The sequence below is a fragment of the Anser anser genome (genome assembly GCF_964211835.1).
Source record: "Anser anser genome assembly, chromosome: 3".
NCBI lineage: Eukaryota > Metazoa > Chordata > Aves > Anseriformes > Anatidae > Anser > Anser anser.
The window spans coordinates 99,448,076-99,469,155 of NC_139722.1; the positions used below are offsets into that span (position 1 = coordinate 99,448,076).

General features: G+C 44.1%; 1 protein-coding gene across 1 annotated transcript; it reads left to right on the forward strand.

Annotated features, from left to right (window-relative positions):
• Positions 1-2,533: 2,533 nt before the first annotated feature.
• On the forward strand, positions 2,534-19,502 carry HHIPL2 (HHIP like 2). Its single transcript, XM_083831982.1, is given in 10 exon segments — positions 2,534-3,398; positions 8,394-9,046; positions 9,740-9,883; positions 10,261-10,592; positions 11,820-11,946; positions 12,292-12,437; positions 13,639-13,720; positions 17,943-18,025; positions 18,808-19,122; positions 19,125-19,502. Coding segments are annotated over 10 exon segments (2,322 nt in total). The 5' UTR covers positions 2,534-3,014; the 3' UTR covers positions 19,181-19,502.
• Positions 19,503-21,080: the final 1,578 nt, after the last annotated feature.

Here is a 21,080-nt window from a genome sequence, read left to right on the forward strand (position 1 = left end):
AGCTGAGAAACCATCTCTTTCTTGAGGGGGAAAAAATGTGAAACAAAGCAGCAGAGATTTGGGTGGAGGTAAGGAGAATGTGAGAAGGAGGAGGAGATGGATGTCCTTGAAAAATGTGTTAATCCGTTGTGCTCACAGCTTTCTCCTGTGACCTCCTCTGGAAACAGGTTTGCTGCCAGGGATCATGTTGCCTCCTGGTGCTGGAGCTGCAGTCAGCAAGCAGAAGATGAGCGCAGTCCTAGCTTTCACGTAACAAGCATTACTCTTTCATAACCTATAAGAAACATGCTATTTCCTTACATGTAGTACTTACACCTGAGACAAACCTGCAGATCTCAAGTCCTGCATGGAATTCCCTGTGCAACTTGTTGAATGCATGCTGTGTTTCAAGCCTGTGCATTGTATTTTGAATATGGTAACTTCCAGTGGATCGGAATATTCTGCTTTGGCTTTGAATTCTGTGGTCTGGGTTTGGTTTTCTTCTGAATTAACTCTTTGTTCTGTGTGCAAAACTTCTGTGAGTTGTTTGTTTTCCTTCCATGAAGCAAACAGCGTATCTTTGCTTTTCCCACTTATGCCGAGGTAAGGAACTTGCTAAGAGAATCAGCATCTCCTGGGCTACCCACCCAGTGCGTGTTGTCCCTCTGTTATTCCACCTCTTGTTCTGGTATTTTTAATATTCAAACTGGACGTGATGATTTCACAGAACTCATTTCAGCTCTACCTTCTGCTTTCTGTGTTTGTTCACGTTTGTGCTGCCTCTGTTTTAAGAGTGCATTCCTAAAGGCAAAGAAAAGAGCTAATTAAATGTCAGCTGCTTTTCAAGCACGATCACCCCCATGTGTTCTGGCCCCCTCCCCACCTTCCCCACCAGTTTCGCTGTATCGTGAGCAGCTGTCTTGGAACTGGGGCAGGACTTCAGAGCAGTGCAGGCAGGTTGTTAGCGCTGAACAGGTGCACGTGCTACTCTTAGAGTAGTCCCTGCAGAATCAGAGCATTGATGTGCTTTGTACTGCTTTGAATTTAAAGTTTGGGGGGGATTTCTGTGACTGATGGTTCTTACGTGTGATGGTAAATGGAAAGTTCCACTCAGACGTGTCTTGTTGCATTTAAAAAGTGGCTCAGGGTGGAATGTTAGCTGAAGAAAAAAGACTGACCGCTGCAGAGTGCTTGGGTAAAGTGAGGAGCAGTCTCCGTGGGAGGTGTTGTGTTCTCTCCTTGTCTAAATATCAGTATAGCTGTTCTAGCTTTCTGCCATCATCAGGGGAGCAGCAAGGAGTGCTCGTCTTCTGGTCTGAAATCTACAGTAACTTAGAAGTGCAGTTCTCTAAGTGCATAAATATTCTTTTATTATTTTTTTTATTTTTTGTCTGCAGGTGGCATGCCTCTAAGAAAGGAAGAGAAGGGTTTAAATGCTCTTAGCAGTAAAAAGTTGAACTAATGGACAATGTTAGTTACCCCAAAGGGACAGTAATGCTAAAGGAATGAAAAGCTTAGGCTGCGCTTATAAATGAAAAGCGTGCTCATTTATTGTCCTTGCTGTTCGTTACGGTTTCAAAATAACACAGTTGCCGGGGAATACAAAAGTAATGCCTTAAATTCAGTGACACTGTAATGTATGAGAGCAATAACTGATAAGCTGATACTTGAACAGATCCAGAAAGTTTGATTTAAAATGCTTTACCTCGTGACAACTGAATTGTGTGACTGGCGTATTTCCAGTCCAATTAGGTCAAAGCAGAGGCAGTATTACTGACAGGCTGCTGGACAGGCAAGCTGCCACCACTTAGAGCTACAGTAAAAGAGGTGATGGTTTAAAGAAAAAAAACCTTTTTTTTTAAAGCAATCATTTCCCAGTACAGACCGTGAGGAGACCCATAATCACAAAGTATTCTCAGCTATCATGTTGCCCTGATTATTGTGTTGAGGATCTAGGACTTGGAGCTTTGACTACCCCATGAATCACACGCAGATAAGACCATGGGAGTAAATGATTATGTGCGGGGAGAGAGGAGGAAGTTCTGGATGAGTGGAAGTGTCCCTATACATGAAATTCTCCCTTCAGCTTCCCTTTCCCTGTTCTATGCCTGTGTCCCGTCAAGAAAAAAGAGTGAGTAAGAAGCTACAAGAAACGGCTTAACAGGTATCTGTGCGTTGGCTGTAATCATTTCTCCTAGGATCTGTGATAAGAAGACATCTAACTGCTTTTTGTGATGGCTTGGCTCTTTACTGATCTTTCAGAAGCAATAGAACAGCTCGCAAAGTGTTATTCTTCAGTAAGGTCTGTCGCATGGAAGTATCCAGCGGGGGAGTGCGTGCTGAAGCCTCCCTGTGGACTGAATCGTACGGGCTGCATCACTCCTCTGCCTGCAAGGAAAAGCACAGCTTGCTTCTCTTCATCGCTTCTCTTCAGCTCCTGGTGCGTGGCTGTTCTTGCCTCGTGATACGTGCAGCACAGCGGTGATGAGTGCTCAGGTGGGCCTGGGTTTGTTGTGTGGTTGTGAGTAGCGGTGTACGCAGGCAAGGAAAACACTTGGTTATGTGATAAAGGAGCTTGGTTATGATCAAAATGGTCTCTGGGGGAGAGCGGAGTTAGGCAAGTGTCATTCGTGGTGTCAAGAAACCCAAGGTGAGTTTGACCCAGTTTAAAAGCCAGGTAAAACGGTAGTTAGCAATTGGGAACTATTTATCTTGTGTTTTGTAAATGGGGAGAGGTGGTCATGTTCTCTATGTAGGAATCATATGCTACATTTTAATGGTGCTTGTGTTTCTTGGTGAATGACTTCTTAGCCTATTTAAACTAAACTATAGGGATTAGATTAGTGAGCCCTTCTAGGGGCATGAGAAAAGCCCAGAGGGGAGGGCTCAGCTATGTGACGTGTGAAATACCAAGGAGGCAGCCTGGAAGGTTTCTCTCCAGCCAAATAGTAAACTTCAGAGAGAAAGGAGAGAGAATGTAAGCAAACCTGAGCAAATGTTGATCTCTGTGGCTGAACATTCATAAAGCAGAAAGAATGATTGAATCATACCACCAAGAGGCCCAGGATTTCCGTACATCTGACCTCAGGAAACCTACCCTGAAGAAAGTGCACGTCTGGCCACGTGCTGGAAGGAGCAGCAGCAGCCCTAGAGCTTCCTTTTCTCGCTCACGTGTCTTTCTTTGCCTCTCCTTGTTATGCGGGGTAGGCAGTCTCCTGGGGCACCCTCAGTGCCTGGATTATGGGCCGCCTTTCCAGCCCCCTGTTCACCTGGAGTTCTGCTCTTCCTATGAAAACTTTGGCTGCTGTGACCAGGAGAGAGACACCAGCATCGCGGCAAAGTACCAGGAGATCGTGGATTCCATCGATCCACGGGGGCGTAAGCTGTGCGGAACGTATATCAAAGATATTCTCTGTCAGGTAGGGTGGAAAATCAGTACCCGTATCCTGTGCTTTTGGCTGATTCTTGGGTCATTTGTGGTTCTGGTAGCCTCTCGTAGCTAGCTGTCCTGCTGTGAAAGAGGTGTGGGAGCAGGGGAAAAGCAGGCTGACAGAGTAATGCTGCTGGATCCTCAGCATGCGTTCTGCCAAGTGCTTTGTGTGAGGACAGCACTCTGTGGTATCTGGCAATGCACACTGACACTTCATAGCAATAACGATTTATGTGGAAGCTCTGCTCAGCTCAGGTGGTGATGGGAATCCTGCTGCTCTGCTAGTTTTCCTGTAACAAAGGGGAGAGTTACAGATCAATATTTATTTTCTGCTTGCAGCTGCTAGGGGCTGGATTACAAACTCCGCAGGATGCAGCGACATGAGAATGATCAGGAAAGGATTTAGATCCCTGGGTCCCAGTAAGGGTGCGTTTTGATTGTGTTCCTGCTGAGAACGTTTCAAATGCTGTGATAGGTCAAGGAAAACAAAATCTATTAGGCAGCGGTTTCAGGCAGCTGCTGCAAGGTCCTGAGGCTTCAGTCCCTGCATTTCCATGGGCGCTGTCTGCGTGCTGTGCACCTGGCTGGCAGAAACAGGCATGGTGCAGTGACAGAAGACCAAAGGCGCTGCTCTGGCTGGGCTCTCCCTTCCTGCCTCCCCCCCAGCTTTCGAATAAAGGGCAGAACTGACCTGTCTTTTTAACAAGTGTTAGTCATGCAGAGCAGGACTTGCTGCATGCCAAAGCACCAAGCAGCCAAAAGCCACACTTAGTTTTACTAAGAACATATAAAAACTCTTCCAGTTAAAATTTCCTTAGTCCTAGAACACTATCTGTGCACCAAAACGTTTCCCTTCTCTTGGTTGCTGGCAAGGACTTTTGTATCTGCTTCGGGGATGGAAACCCTTTCAGCACCAGGGGTGAGAAAGTAACAGCTGCCTTCTCTTTGTCTTTTTGTAATTGGTAAACCAGCAAATGATGCCTTACAGGTCCCAGCAGAACCACCGGTGGTGGGCTTAGGAAGACTTTCTGCATGTTGCAGGTAGAAAGGAAACAGTGTAAAAATGTGACTGTCGTCTCTTTAGACTTAAGTTGGTCTTTCTGCAGTGCATAACTTAATTCTGCATTTGTTATAAATGTATTTTGTAGCACCAGCCCCTCCCCCAAATCAGTACTCATGCTTTTCGAAGTAATACGTTATGATTCTTCATCTTTTTCTAGAATAAGATTGCTGTCCAGTCTTTGGGGAGGAACTTTCAGTTGTGTTATATCTTGCTGTTCCTGGTCACGTTGGTGATAACCATGGGAATAAAATCAGGTTATTTGGCAAATATTACTTGGCTGTTTAATTAGCGGAGAAGCAAAGATCTACTGCATGGTTCCACTTCAGGGATGTCACTTTGCTGGATCAAAATATTACTGGTGATCTCGTATGGAAGGGATGGAAAATGATGACGGTCTCTGTTCTGCCATCTCTCCGCAGTATCACAATAATTTGTAGGCACTACCCATGAAGCGTTGACATGTTTAGTGCACCCTCAAATACACGATGACAGATGCATTGATATATCACCAGATGTGATTTTGCCAAGTGCTTATTTTTGCTGTGTGCAGCAGTACCAGGATAAACTGTTCCTGGTAGCAAGTTTTCTTACTGATGCTGTTTGAACTTGAGGTAGAAAGACTGGATTCAGAAGCATTGGCAGACAAAATGATACTAGCTTTTCTTTTGAACAAAAAAAAAAATCAAAAAAAGAAAGTGTAGGTGCCTATTAATAAATCTGAATGATCAGTGGCTGCTCTAAAGCAAAACCAGCGTAATTCCACAGCTTTGAGGCAGGTTGGAATAGCAGTGATGCCTTGTAACAAAGTGGATCTTTCAGGCAGGTGTTCCTCCAGTGTCAAAACCACTGAATGGCAAAAAAAAAGAAAATTTGTGTGTGTGTATAGTGTGGTAGTGAGCAGTGTGCCGATAGCTGCACAGAGGCAGCTGTTCTCGGCAGCGATGGAGCTGTGCGTCTCCTTGCAGGTGGAAGAGGATTAGATGGAGTTGCGTTCTGCATCGTGGATTTCCTGCTGTAACAACACACCAAACGTGTTTCTTTCTATAACTGGTTTGAAGAAGCTTCCAAGCAGCCTATAAAGCAATCTAGTTTTACTGATAGAGCTACTTCAATTTGCATCTCACAAAATCCGGGTTTGTTTTCGCTGGTTAAGCATTCTGTAAGCATTGCTAGGTTTAGAGTCTGACCCTCAGCTCTGTAGTTTGATGATTTTAGCCTCAAAACTGACAATGAAATTGTAAAAAATTGCCTGAAATGTTCTTAAGGAGATGTTGTACAAGTAGCATGGCTGTGAAAATGCCCTGGATGCAAACCTTGGTACGTGCATTAGGACAGCTGTTCGGCCACGGGCTGAGAGGATTTTTCTGTGCTCCGAAAGCTGCTAAAGGAAAGGCTTAAAAACCAAATGGTCATGAAAAACAAAAGGCCAACTAAGGCTTTTTCAAGCTGATTGAAGCCATGATGTTAGCAGGGGATAGAAGGTGTGGGCAAATTAACTTACTTCTAAAGCCAGTTTTCATCTGAGGCCTAATTTTGCATGCTCTTTGCATGCCCTTTTTTCTTTTTTTTTCTGTGAAACTGTTTTAAAATAGTAAAGAAATATTAACGTGATCTGGGCAGCTTCTGCCCTATAAAGTAGCTGGATTAATTGTATTGTTTCGAGCACGCGTGAGCAAAATGAAGGCAGACAGCTAATAACTACAGCAAGGCCACCTGCTCCTCGGGGTGTATGTAGATACTAAGCAGTGCTTCCACCTGGTGAGCTGTGCCGGGTCTGGGTGCTGCAGGCTATTCTTTGCCAGGTAAATAAGGCCTGGGAAGCTGAATGGCTGGAAAAGCATGGTAGCTGCTCAGGGACTACAATTATTTGAGACAGACTGTGGGAGACCCTCATAGTGCGGGCTGCCAGCAAAACAGAGCTGGTGGAGCTCTGAGGCAGTGAGAAAGATGCCTTGTTTCAGAGGAAGATGTTTCCTTTCTTTTTTTTTTATTGGTGGTGGTAGCACTCAGACTGCTGTTCTGGGAGCTTAATTGTGTTCTCACTGACCGAGGGAAGGTAAATGTGTTTTCAAAGACATTAATAAATTAATCACTTCAGAACGAAGAGGAGCTTTAGACTGCAAGTGAATTATGGAGACCTGTGCACAGCAGAGATGAGACAGCTGCATCAGCACATCAGTGGGACTGAAGGAGCTTCCCAGGCTCAAAATGTAACACAGGTTAGGTTTTGTCTGTTCTTCCCCACCTTTCCTTGGTGAGTCCTGAGTGGGCTGCAGCCTCTCCCTGACTCCTGATCACTTGAGATCAGTGCCATGTTTTGTGAAAACTATGATATAACCAGAAATTCAATACATTCAGGGATGTGTGAGTGCATGCTGGCAAAAGCAGAGGGAGTGTGCAGTGGTAAGTGGAGCAATCATGCCAGCCAGGTGTTGCTGAATGCCTGTACCCAAGCTACTCTCCTTTAAGAATATGAGCACACAAAGGCACTTACCTGGAGCTTTGGCTGTAGGGGACGGAAGGCACTCAAGGCCTGTTGGTGCCCGTCTTGTTCTGGTAGGACTTTAAGCATGGGAAAAATGGTGCGGTTCAGCTGCTTGGGGCTGGACTCAGTCTGCAAGAGCAGGTCTGGGGGACTTGGTTTCCCTTTGCAACCTGGGGACTTCTGATTTGGGAAGAGGAGAGAGTCCTTATGGGTTTGAAAGCAATGGAAACCTGCTTGTTCCATGCAGATCTATAATCAAATGGCCACAATGAGAAGTGAGAAATCTACTACTGCTCTGTAAGAGCTGGAAAGTGTGTGAGTACTTACAAGTTGTATCTGTTCTTAGTGTGGACAAAAACCCTTGGGTTCTCCTGTGAGCAAATGAAACAGTTTGCTAGGCTAAGTTTAGAATGGATGTTTGTAGCCTTCACACTTAATATCCTGGGATTACTGCTACTTGCAACAAAAACAATGTCGGTGATTACGTAATTGCTCCAGCTTTTATTTTCATTTAATGAAGGAGATTTATTTAATGAAGCAGAAAAAAAATACTAGTATAATAGTTTTTCATTCTTGGACTTGTCCATGTACTTTCTATTATATCTGCCCACTAAAAGCCCTGGGTAAATTGTTTCAGGCTGCTAGCATGAAAACCAGTAAAATAACCTTTTTGCAGAGTTTAGGTCCTTCACTTTCAACTTTTTTTTTCTGCTAATATAAATAGATGGGATTTTAATAGAAGTGTTTTATAGAAATTCTGGCCCAGATTTTTTGGAAGATGAGGAATTTAAATATAGGTACAAATTAAGAAAGAACAAAGAAGTGTGCTTTTTCCTAACGCTTGATTAAACTTAGGTATGGGCTTAAGTGGCTTAATTAAGTGAAATCTTAAATATATCTGGAAAAAGCAGTGATACTGTCTGACCTGAAGGGTACGTCCACATTTGGGACTGCTGGTCTGCAGAAGTCTTAAGTATGAAGTTCGCTGCTCTCTGTAGAGCAATAGGTTGCTGCAGTGAGGGAGCAAAAAAATTCTTTCAATCAGTTGAGAACAAGTTACAGAGTACCAAGTTTAAAATCTAGTAGAGGGGAACAAAGGGACCTTTCTAAAAGGAAAGGTAAGAGCAGGTTGGTAGAAGAGATTGTCTGTCACTCCCTTAAAAACCTCTAGCACTGGAGAATACACAGCCTCCATAGACATCTTTCCTTTGGGAACTTAGGTGAAGCCGATTGTGCTTTGATAAAGGAAACTGCTACCGACCTCTAAATCCTGTTTAGCTGTACATTGAGTGACTTTTTGCTACTCCACTTCAAAAATAACTTATTGTGCTCTCTGTCTTATTTTTAACTTTTTTTTTTTGCTCCCATGAAGAGGAGTCCTGGCTTCTCCTGGATGTGTGTACACAGCCACACATCTGATTTCTTTTACTTTCTAGGAATGTTCTCCATATGCTGCGCACCTCTACGATGCTGAAAACCCCCGAACGCCTCTAAGAAACCTTCCCGGGCTTTGTTTTGACTATTGCTCCGAGTTCCATTCCAACTGCCGCTCCGCCATCAGCCTGCTGACTAGCGATGAGCACGCTCGGGAATGTTGCGAGAGGAACAAGACACGCTTTTGCAACCTCCTCCACCTACACGACGAGGACTACTGCTTCCCCAACGTGCTGAAAAACACCGTCCTCAACCGCAACCTGGGCTCGGTGGTGGAGGGCCACAAGGGCTGCCTCCAGCTCTGCCTGGCCGAGGTCGCCAACGGGCTGAGGAACCCGGTGCTCATGCTGCATGCCAACGACCAGACCCACCGCACCTTCGTAGCTGAGCAGCTGGGGGTGGTCTGGGTCTACTTACCTGACGGCAGCCGGCTGGAGGAGCCCTTTCTGGATATTAAAAGCATAGTGCTGGCTACGCCGTGGATAGGGGACGAGAGAGGCTTTTTGGGGATGGCTTTCCACCCCAACTACAAGCACAACGGGAAATTTTATATCTATTATTCATATATGGATAAGAAGCGAGTGGAAAAGGTCAGAATCAGCGAATTGAAGGTTTTGGCCTCTGATGCCAACAAAGCTGATCCACACTCAGAAAGGTGAAGTTCATGTTGAATGCTGCTGTATGCCATGATGAGAAGTAATTTCATCTGTCCCTTTCCCTGTTGCAGAATCTGTTCCTGTGCAATCACCCTGATCCAGGGACATGACTAGGGCTGTTATAAAGCTACCAGAGGCAGGTTGGTTCAAGGCTACACAGCAAACTAAGACATGAAACAGAAAATAGAACCCAAGACCTAGACTTTCAGGTCATCTTCTCTTTTTGTCTTGTACTCCTGCCTTTTTAAAGAGCAGTAATAACTTTAAGCCTATTGTGGAGTTAACAAGTGCCTTGGAAATTTTTTGTACTGTAGAAACTGTTTCACTATAGTACTATATGTTCATTTGATCTGACGTGTCCCCATCCTGTTCATGCCTCCACCAAGGCTAATTCTTAGTTATGGAGAATAATTTATTAATAGCAGACATTTTCTTTCAAGTTTCGCAATCACCATGTAAACCCCCAGAGATGGTCCTGAATCCCTCAGATTCACCAGCTGCTTCTCATATAAAAGAGAAGCCACCTGTCACAATCACAATTTAAAGGGCAACAACTCTAGCTAGCACAAAGGTGTTAATGCAGTGCAGGTTAAAGGTGTGGTGCATGGAGCAGGAGTGTGCTGCAAGGCTCATGGCAAATGTGGCTCATCAAGGGATGCCTTACTGAAAAGAGCTCTATTTATTTTTTTTAGGAATCTTTTGGAACTTGAAGAACCAGCTGCAAATCACAATGGTGGGCAGCTGCTCTTTGGGGTGGATGGCTATATGTATGTATTCACAGGGGATGGAGGGAAAGCGGGAGACCCTTTTGGAAAATTTGGGAATGCTCAGAACAAGTAAGTAGGAGTACATGCAAAAAACTTGAGCTTGTCCATCAAGACACTGGGTTTGGAAATGAGACAATGTGGAAGAGTGAAGTAAGAGTGCTTCCTGGAAGTGCTTTTTCATCTGCAAGTAGTCCAATACAGTATCTCAAAATTAGTTACAAAATTTTGTGTTTTGAAAGCTATGGGTATCCAATTTATTGATGGGGGTGGGAGGGTGGGGGGAGAGTCTTCTGTGGCTTGCTTGGAAGACATACCAGCTGTTGTTTTATTTCTTTTGGACAGATAATTTTTCCTTTGGAAAGGGGGAAGAGGAGGGAATTGTCCATGTTTTCAGTTGTCTCTGACGTTGGGTTTTATATATCTGTCTTTATCTGTTTTCTCTTTAGGAATGTATTGTTGGGGAAAGTCCTGAGGATTGATGTGGATGGAGAAAGTCCTGATGGCAAGCCTTATCGCATCCCTCCTGATAACCCTTTTGTGTCTGATCCCAAGGCCCGCCCTGAAGTTTATGCTTATGGGGTCAGGAATATGTGGCGCTGTGCTGTTGACAGGGGGGACCCTGTCACAAAGAAGGGAAGAGGGAGGATATTCTGTGGGGATGTTGGGCAGAACAGGTTTGAAGAAATTGACATCATTGTTAAAGGAGGAAACTATGGCTGGAGAGCGAAGGAGGGATTTGAATGCTACGACACAAAGCTTTGCCGTAATTCCTCCTTGGGTAAGGAAGAAGCTTCTTACAAAAGGTTACTTGATGCATTTGGTTGACTATAGTATTGGCTTTTTCCATGTAGCTAAATAATCCAGTGTTGGGTGTTAAGTGGAGATTGCTTACTTGCTAAGAGCATAAATCCCTTCTCCCCAGCATTTAAGAGTTGGTATGAAATGCTGCCCTTCCTCTTTAGGGAATTCCTTGTTATGCACTGTTCTGAAGGTGGAGGTTAGGGTCAAAGCCTGTGGCTTTTGCAGACAGTTTTCCCAAGGAAGGCAGTGGATTGAGTTTAAGTACAAACATGATATGCTGTTCTATTTAGAGGCTACTAGTGATAATTGGAAAGCATGGTAGAAGAACTGTGTATCATAAAGCCCCTTAAGCTGTTGGAAGGAAACACCTGGTCTTAAGCTCATGTTTCTGAAATATTTGCATGAGCATGTACACACCGAGTGTTTGTTATCAACATTTCTCTTTTGGTATGCTGGTACCCACATGGCTCTCTTAAATAAATAAAAACAAATCACCACTTTTAACAATGGCCCAAGTGTCAACTGACAACACATCTGCTTTAGTTTTTGCTTTGAATTTTTAAATGAGCTACGTTTGTGGTCTTTATGCTCAACGTTAAAGATCAAATATGAGGTATTTGATCCAGGGGAAAAAAGTGAGGACAAGACCAAAATTTTGTGGGTTCTGACATTGTGCTTCCAGAAGGGGTTGAATTCAATGTTAATATTGCCAGAGACAAAACCTTTATCTTTAGAAGCCTTATGGCAAGTTGTTTGTAGGTTGCACATTTATGCATGTTCTGTGCTGGGAATGGCAGCAAACCTGTGAAGATGCTGAGCTGACTTTGATTGTATCCCCTTCTGTAGATATACTGGAATCTGTAAAGACAATTTCTGTTAAAATGATTGTTGCAATGACAGACCTGTAAGATAGTATTTCCTGCAGCCATTGCTTGCTTGGCGTAGACAATCTTGGTTCTACATCTTATAGAAGCTCATCAAGACTAAGCCTTGATGAGCAGCTACAGGGAGCTCTTTAAAGCCCCTGGGTCATTTCTGTCTTGGAGTAAATTACTGAATCCCCACTGATGTTTTCTATGCTGTTTTATTCAACTGTACCAGTTCTTCTCATTGCTTTTGTGCCTGTTGGTGTTACTGAACAATTGCTTTTTGATTTTTCTCTGGATGTAATTTTTCTCACTTTTCATGCTCCTTTGTTTAACAGATGACGTTCTTCCAATATATGCATATGGCCGCAATGTGGGGAAGTCAGTCACTGGAGGTTATGTATACAGAGGATGTGAATCACCCAACTTGAATGGTCTCTATATCTTTGGTGATTTCATGAATGGGTAAAACGAATCATTTTCTTTGCATCTCCCATTCTGCACATGCGCTTACTTTAAACATATCAGAGCATCCTGAAACCTTTTGAGCTGCAGTAAATGAGAATCCCAAACGTTTGTGTATTAGATTAAGGGATTTGACCATTATAACAACATTTTGGTGAGGATCTAAACTTGTTCAAAGGTAGGGTCCTTAGGATAAGTTTGCTTACGGTTGGGCTTATTTTTCTGAAAGACAAAGCTAGTCAATAGTCCCTGCTCACTGACATTTTATTTCAGTAATGCATGACTTTGCCAGGAACTAATCTTGATAACCAAAACATAAAACACAGAATTTTACTTTTCATCTAGTCGACTGATGGCTTTACAGGAAGATGAGAAGACAAATAAGTGGAAGAAGAGAGATATCTGCATTGGTAGTACAAAAGTTTGTGCTTTCCCTGGAATGATCAGTTCTTATAGCAAATTCATCATCTCATTTGCTGAGGATGAAGCAGGTGAAGTATCTTGCTAGTCAGAACTTTATTGGAAATTATACTGTCAGTTTTATAATCTATCTGAATCTTTTTCTCTTCATTAGTACAAATTCCTCAGTCTTATTCACAATAACAGCACTTCACACTGTTGCATTACAGACCAAGGCTTTATGTGGGGATGAAGTCAGCTGCTAATTTCAAAGTTTAGTGGAAATGCCTCGGTGCCAAGGATTACTATGGTTGTGATGTCCAGAACTTCCACCAGGGTAGAAGTACCAAAGCGTACTTTGTTCGCTTTTGCTCGGTCTCCTGACAAAGTTCTATGCACCACAAAAAGTGACATCAGTTTTTCTGAGAGAACTCAGATGTGCTTTAGTGAGCTCTGGTGTTTTGTGATTTAGCAGAAAAGAGCTTTGCTTGTTGTGAAAAGATCTTAGATCGTTTGGCTAGCTTACATCTGTCAGATGTAGGCTTTTATTGTGAAATATGTACAATTTTTAACTGTTCTAACAACGTGTGGAGTGAGGGGATGTTAAATGTCGCTTCCACTGATCGTTGTTTTAGAAAATAATATGGTATTGTAATGTAATTCAAAATGCAACAATAGTGTTGCCTCTTTTGCAAGCTACTGTAATTTGCCTGGATATTGTTTTAGTGGCTGCTGAAGGAAGGAAAGGCATCAGGAGCAGTTGGTCTCAGCAGCCACGCAGTAATAAGAAGCTTCTGTCTGCATGGATAGCCAATTTAGCTCATTGTGTGTGTGTGTGTATATATATGTATATATTTGGTACCACTATGAGATGGCTAAATATTTGTTGTGTGTTTTTCCCCCTCTAATTTGTAGCTTCTGGATGTTTCTTTGGTGCAAACAAATTTAAAAAAACATGTATTTTTACATAGGAAAGTAACCTTTTGGAAGGCAACCAACATGAGGTAATGAAGGCCCTTCTCATGCACTGTTTGGTTAAGGGCTGCTGGCTCTGTGTGGAACTGTGCTGCAACCAGGGGCTCATGTGATGTTCCCAGGTCCACTTGCATAGGGCAAGGTGAGACCAAAGCCCGCTGTTTGGAAGTAAGAGACAACTGAGGGAATGGCTGAAGGGGTTTTCTTTTCTAACCATGTAAATTAGTGAAGAGACAGAAAACAGCGTGAAATGGAGAACCAGGATTCAGTTTGGGCACTTGCATCTGAAACTGCTTTTTGTTTTTCACTTCCATTTAGGTGAGCTGTATTTTTTGTGTACTTCTTATCCCAGTGCCTATGCACCACATGGATCTCTCTACAAAATTGTTGATCCTGCAAGGTTAGTAATTAAAGATGGTTTTCCATTGCCAAATTCTTCTATAATCACCTCGCATTCTTCAGCTATCATAGTAGACAGAATGCAAAGTATTTCCAATGCATAATCTCACTAGCCTCTACATCCAGACCTTGGTTTCTGCTGACCCACTGTACGTGTGGTGCAACTTTATCAGTTTCAGTGAATGTACTCCTCACTTATCGTATTTGTGTACCCAGAAGTGGACCAAGTTTAGATCTTTAGGGTCTGGGACAGTTAGGATCAAAATAATGTCGTCTTGTTTGCACGTCTAAAGTATAACACAGTGGTGGTTAGAAACAATGATCCATATTTTTCAAGGTCATGAGGGAGAACATTTTGCCTACACTTGAACCAATGATTTTGTAAAATTAAAAATGAAACAAAATTAATTTGGTATCAGCAAATTAATGTCTCTTCTCTTCCTCTTTCTCTCTCTTAAAAAAAAAAAAAAAAACTTTGTGCTGGCCAGCAATTCCCTTTCTATCATGAAATGGAGGTCAGAAAATGAACTGATAAGCCATGAAATAGTAAAACACAGTAAAAGGCTGGCGATGCATGGCAACATGAAAGCAAATAGTTACGGTCTTTATGGCTCTTGGCCCATCTCATAAGTTCAAACCTAGACTAAACTGTGAAAGGTTGAAACTATTTCCTTTTTACTAGCAAATTAAAGACACAAATCAGTTCTCTTGCCACATGTCCTACCAGGACTTGTATTCTCTGACTCAGGTGTGCCTGAGAGGTTGTCCTCCAGCCTGCACAAGCAGGCACAGGATGGGCTGTGCAGAGACAGGTGACTTTCCGCCCAGAGATGTGGGCACCGTGCATCTGTCAGAGAAAGAAGGCACTGCAAACCCTCATGCCACCCAGTTTTTGTCTACAAAGGACTTTGGCATTCTGGGTGGTCAAAGCAGCACTGACCATTCCTTGTTGCTAACACGATTTAAATGGAAAACAGATGTAGAACGCTCTACTGAGGTCAGCCTCTTAGGCTCCTGTGAACTCTGCAATGCCAATGGCATTTGACAAGATCAGCTATGAATCTTCCTCGGGCCATTTAATAGTGATCTTTTGCTGATCATTAAGTAATTGAAAAGTACTGATTCTTCCATGACTTACTGCCGTTTCTGACTTGGCAGAAGGACTGGAGGGATGTCTGTCCCTAAAGGTATGCAAAGGAAAACTGGCTTGCAGGAGTCAATGTCATGTGGCCTTAAGAAACACCACATGGCAGGCAGATGAGTAATTTTGAATCCTTGTTTAATTTTCCATGTGAAAATCCTCCCCTCCATGGAAACTGGGAAGGAAGATTAGCTCTCATTGGAGAGACCTTGAGGAAGATCTTGCACAGATTAAAATTAAAGCTGGAGGGGGAAACAGGTTGCAAGATCATTTCTTGCAGGTTAAATACCCAATTCTCCCTGAAATTGGTGGAAACTAATTGTCTAATGAGAAATCTCAGAAGGGCTTACCTTAATTGGCAGAGACCTGAAGTGACATATTTGCGATGTATTTTGATTATTTTTAGTAAACAAAAGTTTAAAAAGTAGTCAACAGTTTAGCTGCAAAGCCCTCTAATGAGGGAAAAAGAAACCTGGTGGTTCATGCAGTGTTCAAATAACTGGAGCCTGAACCCGAGTTTTCCAAGCAAAATGTTTTTTCCCCATGAAGTTGTTATCCCTGCAAAAGTCTGGTTTTACAATAATAAGCATGCTTATGCAATTTTTTCCCCTACTAAACTTTTGGCTCTTACTTAAAGCATTTTTTGGATCATGCTAAAAAAGCATTAAATGAGTTTTTTTCAAATCACCCTGTAAAGAAGATAAAGTGTCTGTCTGCTGTTGCTGAGATTTCAGACACTAACACCACGAAGAAAACAAGACATGCTTTCTTGGGAAGCCAAATCCAAAAACTCCAAAGCTAGGTAGTTGACCTGAGCTCTGTGCCAAGGTGGTGGGAATAGGACCTTGAGTTCTGTACTCTAGGTGCATTTGCTGTAACTGCTTACAAGGAGCCTCCTGTCTTTAACAGCTTATTGTCTGCCAGGAAGCCTCTGAGCTGCATGAACTGTGGCGGACCAAATGCAACATTTTAATCTCTGAAAATAAAATATGGTGAACTCACATAAACGCTGACTACTTGAGCATGCTCTGTTTCATCAATAAAAGCCATGCAGCCTCTATGCCACTCCTTACTGTGTCATGAAGACTAGCAGAATGGTAAATTCTCTTCTTTCTAGCTGTAAAGGGAGACATGCAGCTTTCTGTATCCCAAGCAGCCTGTGGGAGCCTCTCCAGGAGGAGATGTAATGCACCACGTTAGGCTGATTCCACAGGGGGCAGAAAGCACAATGATTTCACTGCCCTGAAAGCCTTTCTGGAAAGAAGCCAGCTCTTCCCTGTGCTTTTTGGAGCTTCATACCCATCATTTCTGGAGCAGATTCAGGCACTTATTCCCTTGGCTCTCTGAAATTTATTCACGTTTTCTGTCTCCCCTCAGCCTGGGTGCTGTGCTGCTCAGTGTTGCCCTCGCTTGTTTGGTTAAATAAATTACAAGCTCGTTCAGGGTGTGCAAAGCTTGCTTCTGGAGCAGAGTCCTAACACCTCCAGATCCTCGGTTGCACACTGGTCTTCTGATCTTACCACGTGCAGAGATTTTTCCGTTCCCCTCTGCAATTTCATGCTGTTTATGGGATTATTTCATTTCATTCCCACAGGGAGCTGTGGCTGGGACAACAGGCTCCTCTAACAGGCACGGTCCTCTTCAGTCCAGCCTGGATGCTCCCTGCTTCCAGCTCATGCTTCAGCAAGGGTAGCAAGTCACACAAACACCTGCTCTGAAGTGCTGGTGGGGACACTGGCATCTGCCTGAGGGCAGTTCTAGCTTCCCAATGAACCTTTTGGGAAAATGAATGGCATCAGAGCCTGGTGTCCCCATGTCAGCTTGCCTCTCCAGCCATGCTCTCGGAGACATCAGAGGGGCTGGCGTGCCTCTGCCCGGACTGGTACCAACACCCCCTCCACCTCCCTCCCAGTTAGGAGTGGAAGGAAAAGGTGTTAGAAGGTGCTTAAAAAGTTGGAGAGGCAGAAGGAAAAAAAAAGCCACTATCATCCCTGCTTTGGTAGGTTTTTTTTTTTTTTTAAATTGAAATGATGTGGAGGAAGCACTTCCTTGGCAGTTGCCCGTGTCTGATGGAGAACGCTAATTACAAGAAAATGTGATGCCTGAGGTCATGCTCTGCTTTGCTCTGTGCTACCAAGCATGCCAAATTGGAAGAGCCTGTTCTTATTTATCTTACAGCAGATCCTTTGGTGGGGAACAGAAAAGCATAAGCAAATGTAGGTCTCTGTACCCCCACCTTACTGTCATGGAACATGCTTTTTTGGGGGTGCTTTTGTATTGTAGGAAGCTGTCAGGGAGTGCCAGGAGAGGAGCTGGGATTGAGTTTCTTTGCCTGTTCCTTTCCTTCCTCATGCTCAGCTCTTGCGGCAGCACTGTGTTGTGTCTGAAGCAGCACCCTTTGAACGTCACGCCAACTTCTGTGGGGTTGGGTGGGCATATTCTCCCACACGGATGGAGTTCCTTATGCTGTACCATCAGCGGGAGGAAAGCACTCTGTCACTGACAAGCCTCATGTGCAAGCATATGCATATAAGACTCCTCCACCTCAGCTTGGGATGCAACAACCAGAACGTGGCTGTTTCTCCAAACCAGGGTGAGAGAACAACCCAAACTGGCTTTTTAGGCTGGAGTTCAATCAATGCATTATACCACCAAGCTTCTGGAACCAGTGTTGTGCTGTGCCTCCAGCAGCAGGACGTAGCTGAACGCACCTAATCAGCGCCCTTGAATTCAATGGTGAACCACAGGGCCATGCAGGCAGGCCGGTATCGCGCAGGCTGACAATTCAGCTCTTCGTGTTGAATAAAGACAGTCCAGACTGTGTGATGGCAGAAAGCTTACCAGAAGGGTGGTAGAAGAGAAACTGTAGTTTTCCAGCTGCTACTGCTATTCAGGCAGGGATTTTACAGTTTGTACCCCTGAATTAAGCTCTCAAATTCCACCTTTAAGCAATCTAAGTGCCTAAAGTCCTTTTATATCTGTTCTGGTGGAGGCAAGGGATTTGTGTGTGTGTAGGGAGGCATCTGGAATAAACAAACTTCCTAACAATTTCTCAGATATCTGCATGCCTTTGTTTTTCAAGGAGAGCTCCACCAGGGAAGTGTAAATACAAGCCTGTTCCAGTGAAAATAAAGAGTAAACGGATACCATTTGTTCCACATGCAAGTAAGTTGTTAGGCTTAAATTTCACCAAGAAACAAAACTGTCAAGTCTTACATATTATGTGATTAACATTGCTAGTGATCTTAAAAACTAAAGCACTGAGCAGGATGTGTCCTGAAGTTAGGTAATCATGTTTTAATGTGTGCTTCTGTTGTCTACTAGGTGCTGTACCTTTTCTTAACCCCGGTCTCTGATTTTTCTAAATGTTGTCAAGTAACAGGGTAAACAGGCATCACAAAAGAGTTGGTGGCTTTGATGTAAGCATTTGGTCTGGGAAGTTCTGAGTGCCTGTCCTGAGTGCTCTGTGACAAGCTCCTCGGGTCAAACAACATAATCCTTTCTCCGTAAATCTAGGGGAGTTGATCCTTTCTCTGGCTTTTCTGTTTTAGGTCCTTTGCAACTAGAGCAGGGGTTGCATCATATTATTGAGTAGAAAATGTTCAGTAAGCTGAAGTCTTCTTATCTGGGATTTCCAGATACTAGCGTCACATGAAAAGTCCATACTGTTAAGTTTGTCAAAGAGCAGTGTGTAAGGCCTCATCATATTCTTTCTGGACTTATTTTCCTAAATTCATACTTTCTAAGATTAAACAAATTTAATTTCTAAGAAACCCAAGGGTCTTTTGGTAGAAGAAAAGATGTTTATACAGTCTGTATTTCTTTTCCTAGAATGTTAGATTTTTTTTCTTAGCTATACCTCTACTAAGGGTTTATATCAGTAATTTTCTAAATTAGCCTTCTGCCTTAAAGCAGGGATGATGAAACATCTTAATTGCTTTTCTCAGAGACTGTCCTAGAGTTGCTTAATGAACCTTCAACCAAACCTCTGAAAAAATCTTCTACCCCCGCTGAAGCCATCTCAACAATTTCTTCTAAGAAATATAAAAAGACACCATCCCCCAAAATAAAAGCATCAACTGTGAGAACAGCTCCATCCAGTAAAAAGACACAGAAAATCAAGGCTGAAGATGAACATCACAGGTCAAAGCAGAAAAAGAAGGTTGCAAGGATTGCCAGAACTACACCAGCACCATCTGTGCCCAAAAAGAAGAGCTCCCACCTAACTGGAACCAAGAAGCTTCTTCCGAAGAAAGCAGCACAAACCAAGAGAAACTGGAGAAGAGGAGGAAAGAGAGTAAATTAAGCAGCAGCTTTTGAAAAAGCAAAAGTCATTTATAAGATGGTGAAACAAGTATTTTGAATAGCAACTAAATAAAAGAGAATCAGTTGATTTGTTATGCCAATATGTTTTCATGGACGAGCTCAGTATTGCTCTCAGGCACTCCTCCATTTATGTCAGTGTTAGCGGTCTTTGTATGTTCCATTAAACCTTAACAGCACCAACTTCCTAATATCAACTTTCTTTGCAAATGCTGCTGTGATGTCCTTTTTTGACATAGGTAGTTATGAGAGTCTGATGGACATTCACTGTTAAGTTTTGACCATGTTTATCTGTCTAATAAATCCAACTTCCTCCAGATTTCAAGATTTGCATCTTTAATGCAAGAATATGTCACTGGCCTCACCTTTCTTTTGGCATGGTTAGTTTTTTGGTCCTTGGCACTTGAATTTCAGTTCAAGTATATTTTAAAAGTAGTTGTCTTGCAGGTGACAATACAATTAACATTAAAAAAATGTATTAATGTATTTAAGTTGTAGATCCACCTGCAGGTTCCAAAGGATTCGATACGAACTTGGAAATGTTCAGCAAATCTAAAAATCCCACCAACCCATCAAAACCCAAACTGAAAGAACAGAAACTAGGCAATCCCCCCAAACTCCAGTTACAGCTGAGCTACTGAACTGAACGATTAATCAGGCTTCTAGCTGAACACAAAACCTGCAACTGGATTCTGTCCTTCTGCGTGCCGTGACGTGGGGCAGTTTGTGTTGCTTACACCTCTTCCACCGCACAAACTGCACCAAACTGATTTTGCCCCCATTGCCAGGTACACGGGTGTCCAGAGGGAACAGAAAAATGGACCTTGCAGAACAGCGAGCACCTAGCGCGGCCGGGGCAGGTTCCTGGGCACACCACCTCTCCTTTGCCGAGCCTTTTCTCTCTCTGTGAGTTTAGGAGGTGTTAGAGCCAGGGCTCCGGCCTTGAGGGCTCCTGGGGTGCAGACACCGTGGCAAGAGCAGAGTTCCTTCATGCACGGGCGTTACTGTGCACAAGGATTTGGAGAGAAAGGTTTTTGTGTTATTCTTGGTGTAAGCTGGAGAGTAGCAAACAGCAGCAGCGTGTTTGTTCCGGAGAAGTGTATCTGCTCGATTTGCGGAGCCATGCCCCGGCTTGGGCTGGGCCCGCACCTCCTCCCGTCGGGCTAACGTGGAGCCAAAGCCAACTGCACCATTTTGCAGCTTCAGCTTAAGATGGAACCGCCTTGGGCTTTCTCCTGCTGCCATCTTCTGGACTCGCTGTTCCGGGACGCAGCCGTGGCGCTAGGCCGGCCCTAGGCCGACACGGCCCCTGCTGCCTGGGTGCCAGTGTGTTTTCCACTCGGAGCGGGGTAGGACCGAGACCCGCCCAGCAGCGGGGAAGCGGCTCCGGCAGAAAATCACCTCATTAGAAAGGACAAAAAAAAAAAGAAAAAAAAGGAACTGTAGAAGCGAAAAGCTGGAGAGGCCCCAGCGAGGATCGAACTCGCGACCCCTGGTTTACAAGACCAGTGCTCTAACCACTGAGCTATGGAGCCACCTATCGCTTCCAGCCCTGCCGACGGCTGCTGTACCCGCCGTCCGCCGGAGCCGGGCGGCGCCGTGTGCCCGGCCCCTGGGGCCGCCGCCCCTTGCCTTGCACCGGCCCCCCCCGGGCGCCCGGTGAAGCCGGGTCTCTCGAGGCCCCAGCCGGGCTTCGTCAACCTCTGGGGCCGGCTCGGTGTCGCCTCGGCTGCCCCCGGTGCTCGGCAGCGGCTGGAAGCCGTTTAGGCCAAAGCCGGGGAGCTGCAGGCCCCGTCCGACTTCCGCTTCTCGGGTCTCAGGGGGCGCTGTAGCCTTCGTGGCCCTGCTCAGTCCTGTCCCCCAAAATTCACCCTGAGGTGGAAGAGCTGAGGTGAAT